The 17302-nt window shown below is 42.3% G+C and overlaps 1 protein-coding gene and 1 pseudogene across 1 annotated transcript; one reads left to right on the forward strand and one right to left on the reverse strand.

Annotated features, from left to right (window-relative positions):
* Window positions 1–6954: 6954 nt before the first annotated feature.
* On the reverse strand, window positions 6955–9358 carry LOC147425009 (uncharacterized). The gene is made up of 3 exons (XM_086500387.1): window positions 8842–9358; window positions 7820–8637; window positions 6955–7351 (listed from the first exon to the last, which is right to left on the reverse strand). The coding sequence occupies exons 1-3, from the start codon at window positions 8981–8983 to the stop codon at window positions 7196–7198; spliced, it is 1116 nt and encodes a 371-aa protein (XP_086356513.1). The 5' UTR covers window positions 8984–9358; the 3' UTR covers window positions 6955–7195.
* A 5726-nt stretch (window positions 9359–15084) lies between these two features.
* On the forward strand, window positions 15085–16938 carry LOC147425010 (uncharacterized; annotated as a pseudogene).
* The last annotated feature ends 364 nt before the right edge of the window (window positions 16939–17302 follow it).

Genomic DNA, 17302 nt, shown 5'->3' on the forward strand with positions numbered 1-17302 from the left:
CCCCATCACCCAAGCTCCCTACCAAGCCCGTCCATCTCCAAGTTTACCCTCCATCTCAAGTACCCTCTCCAAGTAGGGGTGGAGCACCCTTCTTTGTGGGTCCACTTGTTTTTTTCTACACCACCTTTCATCCTCATATTTCTCCTTTTTCACCCCTCTTCCTTCCCACCACCTCCCTCCATGGCTCCAAAAGAAGGGACAAGTATTGACTTCCACTCTCCAATCTACACCTCTTCAAGATTCTTGCATTAAGTAAGCAATAAGTCTTTTCTTTATAGCATAAAGTCACGAATTTCTCTTTCCATGACCTCTCTAACCATAGTCTCTCTCTTTTAGAAAGGAAAATTTTGGGTCTTGGGCTCAAGTACATTCCTACTCCTCCCCCTCCTCATTCTTACTCTATTATAGAGGACTATTCTAAGTTGGAGAGAGTGTACCAACTTCAATTATTTTTCCAAAATTCACCACAACCTCCTCCTTCCCACTTCCGCATTTCCTAACCCCTCTTGGCTTCCTCCTTTGCCATCCTTGGCCCTTAGAACAATTTTGAAAGGCATTTCTTGTATTCTAGAGTCCCTTCTCTCTTCTTTTCCTAGCCCTTGCTCTTTTCACACTTGACCATCTTTGGCAAGAGATCTCCAATCACTTAAGAGTGATAGGGGAATAATCATTAAACCCATTGATAAAACTTGGACCCGTTATCCTTTCTAAAGATTGGTACATTCAAGAAGTGTATCTCCACCTCTCGTACCCCCTTACCTATGGTCATATCTCCTCGACACCCCTCAAATTTGTGCAATCCCTCCTTTCCTTTATCCTTGCTAGGTTCCCTACCCTTCCTGTTAAAGAGAAAAATTACATTTGAGCATCTCTCAAAAGCATCCTTAAGCCTTGTTCGTTCTTCCTCCTTCCCAAGACCCACAAGCCTAATCTTGTGGTTCACCCCAATTTCTCATATATAAGGCTATGTTTTGGAAAATGCCTCCGAATGGCTTCATTCACAACTCTACCCTATCCTTATTCCCAAAATAAAACACCTTAGGAATTCACAATCACTTATCGTGGACCTTTCCTCCCTCCCCCTTCCACCGTATATCATCCTCTACACTGTTGATATGGAGTCGATCTATTCTAGTACCCCTATCGCAGAGGGCCTTCTTGCCCTTAAATGTGTCATCTTGTAGCACTTTCCCACCCCCAAGCTCAACCTCATTCTAGCCTTGTCATCACTTGTCCTCAATCATCAAATATTTTGTTCAATGGTGCCTTCTGGCACCAAGTGAAAGGCAACACAATGGGGCCTAATTTTGAAATAGTGTATGATTGTCTTTTTTTGTGTAGTCTAGAAGATAGCATCAAACTTCTTGATGCTCCACCCCTGCTATATTATAAAAGGTACGTAGACAATGCATTTGGCATTTGGCAGGGCTCTCACAATAGCTTGGCTAGCCTCCTTGATCATTATGGGCACCCTATACAATAACACATTAAGATCACCCCTTTCATTTCCTCTCAAGAGGCTTTTATTCTTGATATACACTTCTATAAAGGAGATTCATTCTCCAACTTGGGTATCATGGACTCACATTGCCACCAAAATCCCCTCAGTTCCTACAACTACATTCCTTGGTGCTCTTGGCACCCTACACACTAGAACTTCATCATCTCAAAACTTAAGCAAAAGGAAGCTCCCTCTAAGGCTTTCTAAACATTCGTGGAAACTTTTTTCCCAGGTTGAGAGACAAAGGTTACCCCATACTCCTCCTTTTGGCAGCTTGAAGTTTGTCTCCTATAACTATAGGGAATCTCTATTTCACAAGTGTTTGCTTGAGAAGAACTCCCCCATTGTTGTAGAAATACCTTTCTCACCCTCCCTCGTAAGCTTTGGTTGGCCAATACCATCAACAAACCCCTTTTAAAACTCCTCTCTTCCAGTTCAAAACTTTCCCATCTTCCTAAACCCATCCTCGGTTGGCTAATGCTCCAAACCTAGGGACTAGTCTTACCTCTCTAATGTCAACCCCTAATCCCCCCAACCCCCCACCACACCCATAATGAGCACTTCCTCCCGTGATAAAATTATTTTTCCCTCTACATGGCTAGTAATTTGACATGGTACTTGGCTTTTTTCCCCTATCTACATGGCTAGTAATTTCACATGGTACTTGGCTTTTTTGAATAGGATATGCCACTAGTCTTCAGTTGTTGGAGGTCTTGATAGCTAAGCATCTCTCTTGTTGATGGATTCCCACTCCTCTAGGTTTTCTTGTACTCCCATATTCCCTTTCTTGAAAATATAACAACTGCCATTAGCCCTCTCATATTCCCTTACAATGACAAAGCTCTTTGTAAAATGTCCTTCTTTAATGCATGAAAATGCCCCAAGGAAAACCTCATGGTACATGTTTTTTTACTCTCTATATAGCTTCACTCTCCTTTTGTAAGAGAATTCACCACTGATGAGCTAATCTATCACAAAATGAGTTTGGGGTTTCTCTTATGTTTCGTACCCTCCCCTCTCATTGTTTTTTCCTTTCTCCCATTTATACACCGTTTGTGCAATGCGTTAGCACTCTCCTCATTTTTAAAATTCTAGGTAGGCTTCACTCACTTAACATAGCTTGTGTTACTTGTCTAAATTGTGGCTATGTAGCTATCGATGATGGTTTTAACATCATAACTCTCAATTTTGTTCCTAACCAGTGGAACATTATAAAGTAATGTCATTTTTTTTTTGGGGGGGGGGGGGGGGGGGGGGGAGATGTATGGAGCATGCTCTTTTTTTCGTTGATGCCCAAGCACCACTTGTGTCACCTGTCTTGGCCACCAAATCCAACCACCATCCTCCTCCTCCTTCCTCTCCTTGTTTTGCTACCTGCCTCTTTCACTCTTCCGCTCCCCCTTCCTCTAAATATATTTCAGTCTCTTCTTCCCCTACCATCTTCTCACTCCTTTTCTCAATTCTCTCTCTCTCTCTCTCTCTCTCTCTCTCTCTCTCTCTCTCTCTCAGTTTTATGTTGGGGTAAAGCCGTTACGCTTTTGCCCTCGGTCAGGCAGCCGGTCAACATCCCACTGTGTGTACATACGCACTAAGGCTTATTCTTCATATACCAAAAAGAATAAGGGGCTTCTCTTATTCTAGGAGGTGGCTACACCCACACAACACTGTGCACTCTCTTCTCTCCTCTCTTCCCTCTGCCGCACCGCACCGCACCGCACACACACACACACATTCGCACACATGCAATCTTTTAACTCGTATTAAAACCATGGAGCTTGATGATTAGTGCTCCCTCAACGACGACAAAGATTGGAGTTTTTTGGTGTTGGATCAAAGGGATTTGGTGAGGATCAAGACGGATCTCGAAGCTCGAACCTCTTGACATGCACAACCCCTCTCAAGCTTGTGCAATATTGAGAGGGATCTCAGTATCTCTATAGAAATGGGAGCTCTATCAAGTCTGCAGAGAATTGTCCATGGCAGGATCTACAGCAGTAACAAAGTTTGAGCTTGTAGGGGTTTGAGAGCTTGGCTCCCCGCACCCAAAAAACCGCGTGCAACCCTCTCAAGAGCACCGTGGAGAATGGAGATATATAGGGCAACAGAGCAACGAGCGAGAATTGGGGAGAACTCGTCAGCTTGGGAGAATCTAGGGGAGTGCAACAGTGAGCATACGAATGCAATTGAGCATTGGACATTGAGTAGAGACTCAACCAGTCGGGCAACGATTGTAGTAGCGCTGGAAATTGTGGCAGATATGCACACAAAAAATCGGGAAAGCGGTGAGAAATTGAAGCATTGAAGGGGCAGCAACACAATTTTTTGTATGATGCTAAGTGTTGTGGTGGTGCACGCACGCACGCACACGTGCACACACACAATCGTGCCTTGGTCGTGAATCCGCAGCTTTTTCAAGCTCTACAACAAGAGGAAAATTGAGCTCACGAGCAAGGTAAGTGTGTGCAGGAGAGGAGCTTACGTGCAGCAAATCTAAAGCAAAGCCAAGGTAGCTCTAAAATTTTGCAGGCAATTTCAAGTCAAAGAGTGAGAGTACAATAGAGTTGATATCTACAAAAATTGACAAAGATTTAGCAGAGAAGAAGAATCTTTTGTTAAACTCACTCTAAGGGTGTGCGCACGCACACACACACACACACACACACTTCAATCACCGACAACCGAAAGAGAGGGGATTTGTTGTGTGTGACACACACACACACACACACACACACACACACACACAATGTCCAGCTTCAAAGAACAAAAGGAGAGAGAGAGAGTGCTCAATGCAGGCACACACACACACACACACACACACACACACACACACACACACACACACACACAGGTGCTATGTGTGAGCACCGGTGAGTAAGCCCAAGCACCCCCCGACATCGGCCTGACACCCTTTGACAGCTTTGGCATAGAGCGAGAGGGAGGGAGACCACATCAAAAGCTTTGCAATAAATGCATTGGAAACAATCATCTAGTTTCTACTTTCCCTACAAAAGGTTTGGTCTCATAGATCTACTTGGATAGCGCCTCAATATTTCTAGTCTAGGCTCCCTTCATACTCGTGAATGTGTCTTATGAATCACAATCTGAAGTGTTGGAGCTGGTTGATGATCCTTTAGTAGACAACTCATTGGAACTAGAACTCTCTTTCCCTTTTCAACCCTTCTCTTTTTTAGCTTGTTGCTCTAGTTTCATAGCCTTTTCCACTAGATCATTAAACTTTTGAGCTGGTGCTTGTACCTCTTGTTCTCTTAATTTCTTGCTTATGAACCCACTCAAAAGCCATGCACCCATGTGTTTTTCTAATGTTGGTTCATTCAATTGCATGGATTTTCTCCACATAACTCCTAATAGGTAGTCTACCCTAATTGGTTTTGTCTAGTTCCCAAAGGATATCCTCATCCCTGCGATTTTCGTTGTACTCTAGCAAGAAAGCCTTCTTCAACTTACTATAAGTTCTGAGCTTGTAGATTGGGTGATGGAGGTATCATTTCTTTGCTGTGTCTTTCAGAGTTTGTGGAAAATGCTCTACCCAATCATCTTCATTTATGTCCTTCAAATCAGCATACTGCTCAAAGGCTTGTATGTGGACATCTGGATCATCTCTTTGGCCGTCTTTGAAAGTGGTAAATGCAATTTTCAAATCTCTAAACTGTTCACTATGTTTGGATCTATGATTATTTGATTCCTTTTCTCGTCATCTGGATTTATCATTGTAATTTGGCTTTCTCTCCCAATGTCTATGCTTATCATGATGGTATGTGTCTACTTCCCATCTCTCATTGTAGTCGTCATCATGCCCTGTAACTATGTCACGTCCCTTTCCTTGACTAGATTTTGTGTGTGAACCTACTCGTTTACTATGCTTGTTGGCATCACTAACATCAATATGAACTTTCCCTTTTCCTTTCCCATATGAATGCTAAGATCCATGTGAACGAGAGCATCTCTTACCTCTCTCTGAATGTCATCTTCTTGAATGTATTGAGAGGCTTGATGCTCCTCACCCCCTCTTCTTCTTGAACTGGCATCTGTTTCTTCATTCTGAGAGCATAGTCATTCATCGGAGTAGCCCTGCTTTCGTTCCTCACTTACTATGATATGGGCCTATCAGCAAACACTATGCTAGCTCTCCTTCCTTGCACTGGATGACATGAAGGCATTGCCAATAGCTTATTGATTCTAAATTCTAGGTAGGAGACTCTTTTCTTGTCAAGAGCTTTAGCTCACCACCTCGATTACCGAAATGGAATGAAATGGTCACCTGGCACCTATTCCAAGGTTAGAATTATAGAGTCAACTGCTATATGTCAAGATGAATAGAATCAAACTTTAGAAGACCAGATTGAGAATTCATACAATGAAGTGAATGGAAAATGAAAGAGTTCAAAAGAGACAACTAGAAATGTAGATTCGAATTTATAGACAGGTTCGAAAGTACAAAATTTACAAATGCTCGCACTGGAGTCTGGTTGCACAATCATATAGGGTTTGGTTATTGCTCGTAATTCCGCCCTTTAACTCATCGGGGTCATTCCCATGTAGGCTATCTCCGCGGGCAAGTTCCCACCAACTACAACACGGTGGGGAGAAATTGGAGCTACAACATATAGAAACCAATCGGATCTAGGGACTCTAGTTAGCAATGAGCATGCTCTCATATTTTGTGTGAATGCTAGCACATGAGGGGCTACTATTGGCACTTGAACAGCATGACCTAGGTATGATCTAGCTTGTCAATTATGTTCGTACACACTGATCACTCCCTAAGACACTTTTTTTTGGGTGTATCCACATGGTCATTCGGTTTGGAAGGGCACCCACAAGGCGGTATACATGCTTTTATACCAAGTTGGTTGGATTGCAACGCGATGTTTTGACTTGGTATTAGGCACCATCTTTGATAGTATACCTTCCACTCAATAGAGTCATCACATATGGCCCCTTGATGTACATAGTGCTCCTAGTAGGGCTCCTATACTTTAGATTTTCCTATAGTATGTACAACTTCTAGGTGAGCAGCTCAAGCAAGCATCTCTAGGGGGTCTACTTATAGAAACAATAAATCTCCTTTAGAGAGAAAGAGAAGAACAAAAATAATAAGACCTTATAGGAGCAGTCCCAAGAGTCCTCATAGATCTATTCGACAAGCCTTGAACAAAATGCCTATTATTTTGTGTGTGTGTGTGTGTGTGTGTGTGTGTGTGTGTGTGTGTGTGTGTGGATAGATAGATAGATTAAATTATCGTCCACGGAGGTCAGATATGACCTATGGGACCGAAGCAAAACATTACAAAAGGTTCCTTCCAAGTGAGGGGGTTGTTAGGTACACCTCAGTCCTTAACTAAGTTAAGGACTGAGCTTAGTTAAGGACTGAGGGTCCAACTAGGGATGAAAATCAGAAAATAAGATGAGAGAGAGAGAGAGAGAGAGAGAGAGAGAGTAAATGCAGGTACTTGTATATGTGTTTTGGTTAAGTTTTTGAACATTGGATTAGCAAAATGCCATCATTTACCACTTAGCAAACTTACCATACAAATGGTTACAACTTAGAAGTAAGAGGTCCCTAAAAGGATGGTAGCAGGGTGAAGGTTAGAGTAAGAGCCTTCAACATGTGTCTGTACAATAGCCTATTGTGATGCCTCACCAAGAAAGCAAGTTTAGAAATGAGGAGCCTTGTTATGCTAAAAGTTGAAGATCTCCATTAACCCTCCCGTTCCTTCTCTTCAGCATTCTGAGCAATTTGTACACAAGCTTTGCAAGAGAGCTTATCTTCCTCTTTTTCATCATCTTTTTCTCTTGCTCCACATACTTGATCATAAAGTTAAGTACTACCTGTCAAAAGTAGAGAGAGAAAAGGAAAGGATGCATGAGCACACACATTGCATGTAGCCCTTACACTAATCAAGAAGAAAGCGCTCTCTCTCTCTCTCTCTCTCTTTCTCACACACACACACACACACACACAAGAAATTTTGGACAAATTCTCACAATATTTCCCACATTGCGACTTACCTCAACATCATGAGCTTCTGCGAGGGACGCGCCGCATACCTAGCTAGGTACGATTGGGGGCAGGGGACTGCCGGCCCGGGGGGGGGGGGGGGGGGGGGGGGGGGGGGGGGGGTCCCCTACTCGAGCAGAAGCTCATGATGTTATTCATTGTATGAAATTTTTTGAGAAAGACTCCCTTTTCCTACATGAGAAAATTTGTAAATCTTCCTGTGTGTCTCTCTCTCTCTCAATGCCAGGTGACTATGCAAATGTAGGTGAAAGTGAATGAGCTATGTAGACATTACTTACCTCTTTTCCTTGCTCTGCAATCTGCAATGGGGGAAGAAGAAGGGGGTTTCCTTCAAGATTAAGGCTCTGCAGGTTGGTGAGCATGGCTATGGAGTCAGGGAGGCAAGTGAGATTATTAAAGCTCACATCGAGCTCGCGAAGGTTTTGAAGGCGGCCTATCGACTCCGGAAGGCGCCTGAGGTTGGTGAAGTTGGAGGCAAGATTGAGCCGCACCAGCGATGTCGCAAGGCAGAGATTCTCCGGAATATCCTCCAAATGGTTGAACTTCACATCGAGCTCTACAAGACAGGTCATGGTAGCCATGCTTTTGGGCAAGCTCTTCAAGCAATTGAAGTGCACACTCAAGGTCTTGAGCTTGCTCAACTTGCCGACCGCATCAGGGAGAAATTGGAGATTGTTATAGTCTCCGTTGAGCCTCGTCAGCGCCTTGCATTGGGCGATCCCCCATGGCAACTCTTCGATTTTGTTCTTCTCCATACTCAATGTGGCAAGCTCTTTGAGCTTGCTTATGCTCCGAGGCAGTGCCACAAGCTCGTTCTCGCTCACTACCAAGTTTGTCAGTTTCACAAGGTCCCCAAGACTCTCCGGTAATTCGGTTAGGCCGTTGCCCGATATGTCGAGCCACGTTAGCCATTTAAGCTCCTTCACCGTCTCTTGAAGCACTGTAATGTTGACGCTAGAACCCATTGTTTCATTTGTTCCATGGAGCTCTTTAGGGGGAGAGAGCAATCCTCTCATGTCGAGTTCGTACTTGGAGCGGCTCCTCTTCAATGCCGCATCAAGAAGCGGATTCGCAATCTGAGGCGACTCGTCCTTCTCTGCATTGTAGGAAAAGCAAAGATTGGAATCAAAAACTGGCTCCCTTTCTACCATTGAGTTAAACCCACTAAATATATTACTATGCTAAATAAGCAGTATAAAGTCACATACACAATAACTTAGCAAATGTCTGGAGCTCTGTTTGTAGTAATATGGAACATCAAACATTTGAGCTTCTGCAAGGAAAAGATGTTTGCAATTACCTGTCGTAGATGTCGCGTCCTTCGAGCTTCTCTTTGCAAAGCTTATCAATCCTGTGGAATGTTCACGACCAGAAAACCTTGCATAGACAGACCAGGAGAAGGACCTCTTGAGGCAATCCGCAAGGCCGGGCTTGGGCTCCATTGCCCACTTCAAAAATGATGCTTGCTTGGATAGGAAATGGTTGAATTAGCAGGCCAATCGTCCGCAAAGGGCACTCTCTGCTTGCATATTATTCTGGTGAAGATGCCGTAGAATCGAAATTGCGCCGACTTGCGGTGCGAGTTCGCAGCAATTTGACACTGTAATTTAGTGCTAAGCTGTAAGGACTATAAGGATTGGATAGGGAGGAGAAGAAGGTCCCGTACAGAAGAGAGAGAGAGAGAGAGAGAGAGAGAGAGAGAGAGAGAATACCCAGCACCATATATTTGAAGAGAAGCTGAATGCAGAGATTTTGATGGATTGATGAGAAGACAGAGACAAAACAGAAGGAGCTCTCAAAGAAGGCACTTTACCAAAAAACTGTTGATAAGGATGAAAATTTCACATGAAGTGCTACTTTTTTCCATGGTGATGTAGGGAGCCTAGCGATGGAATGCAACTGTGCGTGCGTGTGCGCGAGAGAGAGAGAGAGAGAGAGAGAGAGAGAGAGAGAGAGAGAGAGACCATGTCAACGCACACGGTACTACAGGTGAGGGACCGCGGGCTTGCGGCGGGCTCATTCTCTGCGCTTGTCTGTGTGGGTGAGCGTGTACGTATTACGTATGTTGCAAAAGAGAGAGATTAGCAGCACGCGTGCAATATTTGCATGCACAAGGCACACACACGACTCTCTCTCTCTCTCTCTCTTTCTTTCTTTGACAGTCTAGAGAGAGAAATGCGTATATTGAGACTTGATGTATATACTAGTATTTGACATGGTGATAATTTCAAAGTTGAAACCATTATATTGGGTCCTACTACCTAGGCTCTAAGCTTAGGGAGGTGGCTCTAGTGGACCGCATAGCCTAGTGCAGGTACTTTGATAGCACGGTCACGTACTTCCTACCTTACAAGTCCTCTTGGTAGGTGCTCTTATTCAAGGCCTTCCACCCACCTACCTTCTCTCCTATCTAGGCTCTCCTTTATCCCACCCTTCTTGGGGAGGATCATATGAGGTCAATCACCTCGCAATCATAACGCATTTGCTGCTTAGAGACCGAACATTCGGGGGAATTCCAAAGGGAAGGGGGGAACCTTGTCTGTAATTGACATGGATGGGTGGAAACAGGATCTATAAAAGGCGGCACGAGATGAGGTTGACATTTGTGAACATAGTGTGATCTCACCCTAGCAAGTTATCCCTTCATCGAATGCACACAGGACATTGGTTAGGCTGGGTTTAGACAAGGCCGGAGGAAGAAAAAGAAAATGCTCTGTAGCAGGGTTTGTTACACTGGGTATGCAATGTAGCTGGAGTTGCTCCGGAAAATTTACTCTGGACTTGGTTTTTTGTAAAAATATCACTTTCTCTTTTATGAACCCACTTTACGACTCCGAGACCAATATGGAAATTTAAATAAAAACTACCCAATAGTGGTTAAATCTCTCACCTTTTAGCATGACATGAGCTTACCGTATGGTTCGGGGAACTATATGAAAACAGATGGGTATGGTCTTCCAAGGCTGGATGCAATAAACTCCGACCGGGTGTAGACTATGGGAATACATAGTTATTTGGGGCCATGAGGTGGCGGACAATATGGCATGTCCTTGCATGTAACTTAAAATTATCTTTACCATTTTTAGGGGAAAATTGAAAATGCTATGTGGTGGTTTTTTACTCCCTGCATTAAGTGATCGTGCCTCTTGCTGCACGCTACCGCATGTACTGTGGGGTGGGTCTGCAGCCGATTAGGGTAAGCAGAATTAGCGCGAAAGGGCCTTTATCTGCCGGATCTCTGGATGTGGATAATCCCTGAAGATTTGCCCTCATTAAGCGACCTCGATTGGAGGGACTGGTACATCTGGGTGTCGCGTCTTCTGCAGATGGCATCAACTTGTATAAATGACTCACAAGGTGAGTACTCATACTCACTTAGCATTGTTTTTCCGTTTTCACCTCTGTGTGTGTGTGTGTTCAATACTGTGTGAGTAATTATCTGCTGAAGCTGTGGGCTCAACATGCCGAAAAAATCTGAGAAGACGGTTGTGGAGGTTTCCTCGGCTCCAAATCTTCAGGTTAACATAAACCTGTTCTGCTCTTTAGACTGTTGAAAGATTGTATAGCCGGAAGATCTGGCTGTAGCTTATTTCGTTGGAAAATGGAAATTTTGGAAATTTGCTCAATCTGTCCTTTTTGTAAAAAGAACCAGGCTGATCTGTATATGTGTTTCGTTCTTGTTTATGGTATGTATCTCATATTGCTAAGGATCATTGGGAATTTTACTATTGGTTTACTTAATATTAGATGTGAAGTAGTGATTCTCTATTAATGTTAGATTTTCGTGGAAAAGCGGTGTGGTGAATAATTGCTGGGTTCTGAAAACGGTTTTTTAGCTGAGATTACTGCCAGGTTTCGAAGGTTTATATGGTATGCTAATGAATGACTGTACTGACTACTATGGCATGATGAAATTGGTATTTCTATGAGGTTTTTTTTACTTCCCAAAAGAAGGTAAGCACTTTTGTTGTGGGTACTTCAGGGCTCTGAATAAATGCCGGAATTTCATAAAATAAGTTAACTTAAAAATAAACTCAAAACAGTGAGCCTGAGGGTTCGGTTACCTTGGTAAGATGAAAAACATATCGTATTATAGTACTCTAGATAATGGTACAGATCTTGGACTGAATTTTTAGATCAGACGATTTAATTTATTGATTTAACTAAAAGATACTCTGAATTTACTGAATACTTTGGGTGTATTGCCCTAGTTTCGGATATTTGGTAGGAAATGAATGGCATCATATACAGAAGTGTGGTAGATAGTTGGTTTCAAATGTACCTAGACTTTTTTACCATAGTACTTCACTAAATGGGAATATTAGTGAATGTTTCCTATTACTGCTCACCTAGTCAGCATACACATTGATTTTAACTGGCCATAGTTTGTTGGCACCTTGACTATTCAATAATATTTGCTGGCCATTGACTGCTGGTTTTTATTTTTCTCAAGTATATGTTAACTGGTCTTTTTCTAACATCTGGCTGTATATAACACAAAATGCTTCTAGTATGTTGGTTTTAAAAAAAGGGGGGTGCTTGATATGATGAGTATGTCATAAAGTTTCCCTTTATCTGAGCCTGGCCGAAGACTTTTGAAGATATTTCTCGGATGGAGTCTGAGCGGGCTCTTTGTGACTGAGTCATCCAAATGTATTGTGGTATACAATTGTTAGCTGACATGTGGCAGCAGTATGATTGACATGACATAACAGCAAGGTTATTTGTTGATAATGATTATGAATTTATCTAAGATAGGGGTATCTCAGATAGGTAAAGTGGTGAATACTGAGTTGTTTTTGGGGGATATCCCTGCTTGGTTATAAAACTGGTTTCAACAATAGGATCAGTTCCAAAAGTTGTTTATTTACAAGGAAGTGGTAAGTTTAGGTCTGGCTTAAGATTGCTTATACATAAATCAAAAGAATATAAGTCGCTCCTATCTGGTTAGGGATGGGGATGCGAAGCGGTAGTTAATAAGTCGTTCCGAACCAATAACTTCATGCTTGCAAAACATGAAGTTATTGGTTAAATTTTGATATTCTCCTTAACCCCTTTAATCTTAAGGATTGGTAAAGAAAGCTTTTTATAAAAAACAATAAAATCAGATTTATGGCTGGTCTATGGGGTTGATCACTTTCCATATCAGATTGGCAGAAAAGCCAAGTAACTTCGTTTTTTCTAAAAGAATCTTTTTTATCTAAAAGAACAAATTACAAGTTAAGAACTATGTTTTTTTTATGGTGACATGGATAACAATTGGGATGCCCAGCATCACCTGCGTACAGTCACGTGCTAACGAATTGTTTTCTTGTGGCTATGGGTGCAGGTGAGGGCTACCTTCCTTGATTAAAACATTCTGTCCTTAACAAATGGTGGATCTCTTAATGTGAAGCAAAATTTCCCAGACTTCGGGTTTGCGGTTTCCCGAGCTATATTTTGTTATCTTCATTACCTTGTACAAAAATTATTTTCAATTGCAAATAAATTATTGTACAAAATCCATTGTACTTTTCTAGGATTGTTGGTCTGTGAACAGTTAGTGTTTGTTTGCGTATATATATAGATTTAGAACTGCTACACACATATACACACACACATCCATGAGAAAAATTTATACACACACACACACACACACACACACACACATACATTAGAAATTCTCCTTTTGTGTGTGTGTGTGTGTGTGTGTGTGTGTGTGTGAGAGAGAGAGAGAGAGAGAGAGAGAGAGAGAGGGAATTAAAAATCCCTTTATTGCCCGAATGTAGTAGAATGATGATCGAAGTTCCCTTCTAAGGAAAAGGTCCAATGTCCGATATTTATTGAAGGTAGAGGTTGTTTTCTTCTTCTCTCTTTCCCACTATCTATCTATCTATATACTTTTGTGTGTGTGTGTGTGATCGACCCACGTTTTCATCCCAATGAAAATTATGTTTATCATCTTTTGGATACTTTGACGGTTGTTGAAAATCAATCTCTCTCTGATCTCTATGTCTCTCTTTCTCTCTCCCCTTATCTTCCTTTCATTGATCAATACCTCTCTCTCTCTCTCTCTCTCTCTCTCTCTCTCTCTCTCTCTCTCTCTCTCTCTCTCTCTCTCTCTCAAGCACCCACTCAAATCTTTGCTTGTGATTTACATCCACCCCCAAGGGGGCTCCCAGATGACTGAAGATATTCCTTTTTGTGACAATCTCCCCCGACCAGTCAGAAGGGTCAAATGAGTCATTTTCCAATAGGGAGATGAGCCTTGACTTCTCTATATTACACTGGGACCCCAAAGCTACTGAGAATATTTGTACAATCTCCAGAGCTTTCCTGATGACCTGAGGGCATGCCTTCAAGAAGAGGAGAGAATCGTTTGCAAAACGTTTTGCTAGGAGTTGGCTATTTCCTGGTAAAGCAAGACCTTGCAACTCCCCTCGTTCCGCACTAGCTTCAAGTGTCGTGATTAAAGGATGTGATCCTATGGCAAAAAGCTGGGGGCCAGAGGGCATCCCTGCTTAATAGACCTTTTGACCTCAAAAGAGCCCACAATTCTATTGTTGAATAGGAGCTCTGACTGGCTTCCAGCCCCCAATAACGTACCAGACGACATAGGCGAGGCCCAAAGCCCAGAGCTTCCATGACGGCTTCTATATATGTCCATGTTATTATGTCATAAGCCTTATCCAGGTCCAGCTGCAACAGAATGCACTCTTGCTTTTTGACAGTTGCGGATTTTATGCCCACCATTGTTGGTAAGATGTTGTTGTAAATGGACCTTCCTTTGATGAACCCATGTTGATGGGGAGAGATGATCTTGGTTAGTAAGGGGGCAAGTCTGAGGGCATATATATCTTCAAAAGTCTGATTTTCATTGAATGATAAAATCCCCATCAAAATTGATCCTTTTTTGTTATCTGTACTTAAGCTGGTAGTCTGGTACATCTACTTATGTAAATTATAAAGTAAAAAGTCTTTTGACTTTCCACTGCCAAGTCTTTTCATTTCCTGCTATGTTGCCACTCACTTTGGCATTTTAGATCTTCTTAGCTTTCACTTTTCCCTCTCCTTCTTGACAAATTTTAATCCGCATATATAGTAAAAAATATCTTTAAAAATTAGATTTTCATTGAATGATAAAATCTCCATCAAAACTGATCATTTTTTGGCCTGTAGAAGGCCATAGTGGGGTGGGTGGATTTTTGGTGCAAATTATGGACCATGGATGCAAGTCAATCATATGGAGGACACGTGTACATTCTGCTTGTTTTTTAATATTTTTATAGGTTTTTGTGAAAGGTGTTGACATTTGTGTACCTCTTTCTTTAAAGAAGACCATTGAAAATTGGGTCACACACACTCTTTTTGTCCTCTTCCACCTTTTTTTGTTATTTTAGTTTTTGAAAAGTCCCTTCATTTAAGAGCATGGGCTCCATTTCATAAAAAAATAATCATATTTCAATCAATTGAGGTGTTTTTTATGTTAGGTCTTTTCTTGATGTAGCCTGAAGTCGGGCGGGTCTTTGTAGGTTGACTGTGGACTCTGGAGTCTGCGCATGCTATGCGATGCATTGAAGGCCCGACTAAAGGACGTCATGGGATTAGCACACATGAGGCTGCGGCTTCTCTTGACATCATGTTCATGGTCTTTTTTTACTACCTCCTAAAGGAGAGTGACTCTCTGTAGCCCAATGTTCGGGGAAAGTGTGTCTCAGCTTATTAAAAATGTCGGTTAAAGGCAAGGGGAAAAGGAGAAATTCCACCCCAACATAGAGAAAATTAGTGTTAAAAACCCAAAAAAATAAACCTAATTTTCTAAAGTTTCCTCTTGGCGAATTCAAGAAAAGGAGTTTTGTATGTTTGGAAATTTTTCCCGAACACTGCTGTAGCTAGACTCTACGCATCCGGTGCATTGAAGCTCTACATGTGTGATGTGATGGGTTTATTATATGTGAAATATCATTTTCCTTGCTCTAGTTGAAGACGTGCTCTAGCTCTCTTGTGAGGTTGGTCGTTGTAGCCTATTGATTCCTCTGTGTGTGTGTTTGTGTGTGTGTGCCCCATCGCAAGCCTCAATCCAAGAGCGCCTAAAATTGGGAGGATGGTCCACGTTGAGATTGCTCATGAGTCCTTTCCACCTTCTTGAGTCGAGCACGCTCTCTCTCTCTCTCTCTCTATCTCTCTCTCACGCTCATGTGGCTATGGTTTAGGGCATGTGCTCGGCCAATCTAAGCCATACCTACGTTTTCTTTGCCCTCCAAGTGAGTATCTTGCATGTGTTGATAGATTGCATGAGGTTGTTTCTGCTGGCTATGGAGTACATCGGAGCTTTGGCAATTTATCCTCTTTAGGTTATGCGAGCCCTCTCAGCCAGGGACAATCAACTAGTGAATTAAAATATTCTCCCTTCAAGAATGCAATAGTAAATCTGTTTTGGGACCTTGACAACAAAACCCCAACATCATCTCCATGCGACGCAGGTCTCTACCTTTGACTTGCTGCTTCGCTATTTGGCTCTGTTGTTGAGATGGTGGCATATGCGAACCACCATGCTTTCATGCATGTCCCAAATTGGGTGCGTGTATAGAGGCGCAAGAGAAAAGAGGTAGAGATTTTTGAAAAGAAAGGCCTTCTGCAACCAGGGAAACCCTATGTGTGCAACCTTTGTGGTCAAAAATTCAAAACTAACATTCTTCTCAAGAAGATTCAAGCAACTTCAAGAGATAGAGCATAACAAGAGGATGGCATGGCTGAATTCTCTTAAGGGAAAAAAGAAAGAGAATTATAGAGCGGTGATGCTTGTAAAGATGCAGATGGATAAAGAAGTGGTAAGCCCCATACTAGTTGCAAAGGTTGGCTAGATTTGCCCCGAGCGGGTATCTTTGTAAAGATAGTGCAGTATAAGACTCAAGTTGCAGACATTGAGCTAAAGAAACAGATGGCAGACTCCACACACAAGGGCATCAAATGTATTGTATCCAATGACATGGATTTCACATGGATGCTTGTAGATGCCAAAGGTTTGGATCTCCAGACAAGACTATTGTTTTTGGAGAGTCTAGGTCATTGAAAAGATATATCAATTTCTAGTTTCCTTGGGAGGACATTGTCGAGGTGTACCAGCACAAGATTTTCAAGAACCTATTCAAGCACAAGCTATTTATCATGATTCTTCTTGGAAAAGAGAACTTGAAGTATTGGCAGGAGTCGACAATAATGATTTGGACGTGGAACTCAAGGGTTTAATCGTGATGTGCCCGGGCAAAATGCTAGCATTTCAGCTTTCTCAGAGGAGGGTCAACATGATGCACATTGGTTTGCATCAGATGATGACATGGAGTGGTCTTTTGGTGAGGACGATGAAGAATTTGATGATGAGTGTGACTTCGATATTGGCAAAGATGAGGTGGTTTGACTACCTTGTACTTATGTTTACACACCTCAAGGGTACAGAAAGTTATGATTTTTTCGCTGTCTCTGAAGACAAGAGGCAAGTTGGAAGCACATGATTGCAACTTGATGTTTTGGGTGTTGATTGTCTTCTTCATGCGGAGTAACTTAAAGTTCATGTGGGATCTTGATTGTCTTCTTCATGCGGGGTAAAAGTTCCATGAAGTATGGGGTTGAAAGAAAGTCGTTTGTTATGCGTGTCCTTTTCAGTGTGCCAATGTTGGACCTTCTTCTGTGCACTTTGTATAAAGGGGTTCAAGATTTGGTGTAGCTTAATAGGTGGTTTCACTATGTTCAAGTAAGTGACTTTACTTCAATGGACTCGGATA

Source organism: Adiantum capillus-veneris, chromosome 25 (genome assembly GCF_014529385.1).
Source record: "Adiantum capillus-veneris isolate H3 chromosome 25, ASM1452938v2, whole genome shotgun sequence".
NCBI classification, from domain to species: Eukaryota; Viridiplantae; Streptophyta; class Polypodiopsida; order Polypodiales; family Pteridaceae; genus Adiantum; species Adiantum capillus-veneris.

What these genes read in the sequence shown, in the direction of transcription:
- LOC147425009 (XM_086500387.1), bottom strand. Translation starts at nt 8,983, where the DNA reads ATGGAGCCCAAGCCCGGCCTTGCGGATTGCCTCAAGAGGTCCTTCTCC. An exon ending in GGACGCGACATCTACGACAG is followed by an intron (nt 8,638 to 8,841) that starts GTAATTGCAAAC and finishes CCTACAATGCAG; the next exon opens with AGAAGGACGAGTCGCCTCAG. An exon ending in TTGCAGAGCAAGGAAAAGAG is followed by an intron (nt 7,352 to 7,819) that starts GTAAGTAATGTC and finishes TACTTTTGACAG; the next exon opens with GTAGTACTTAACTTTATGAT.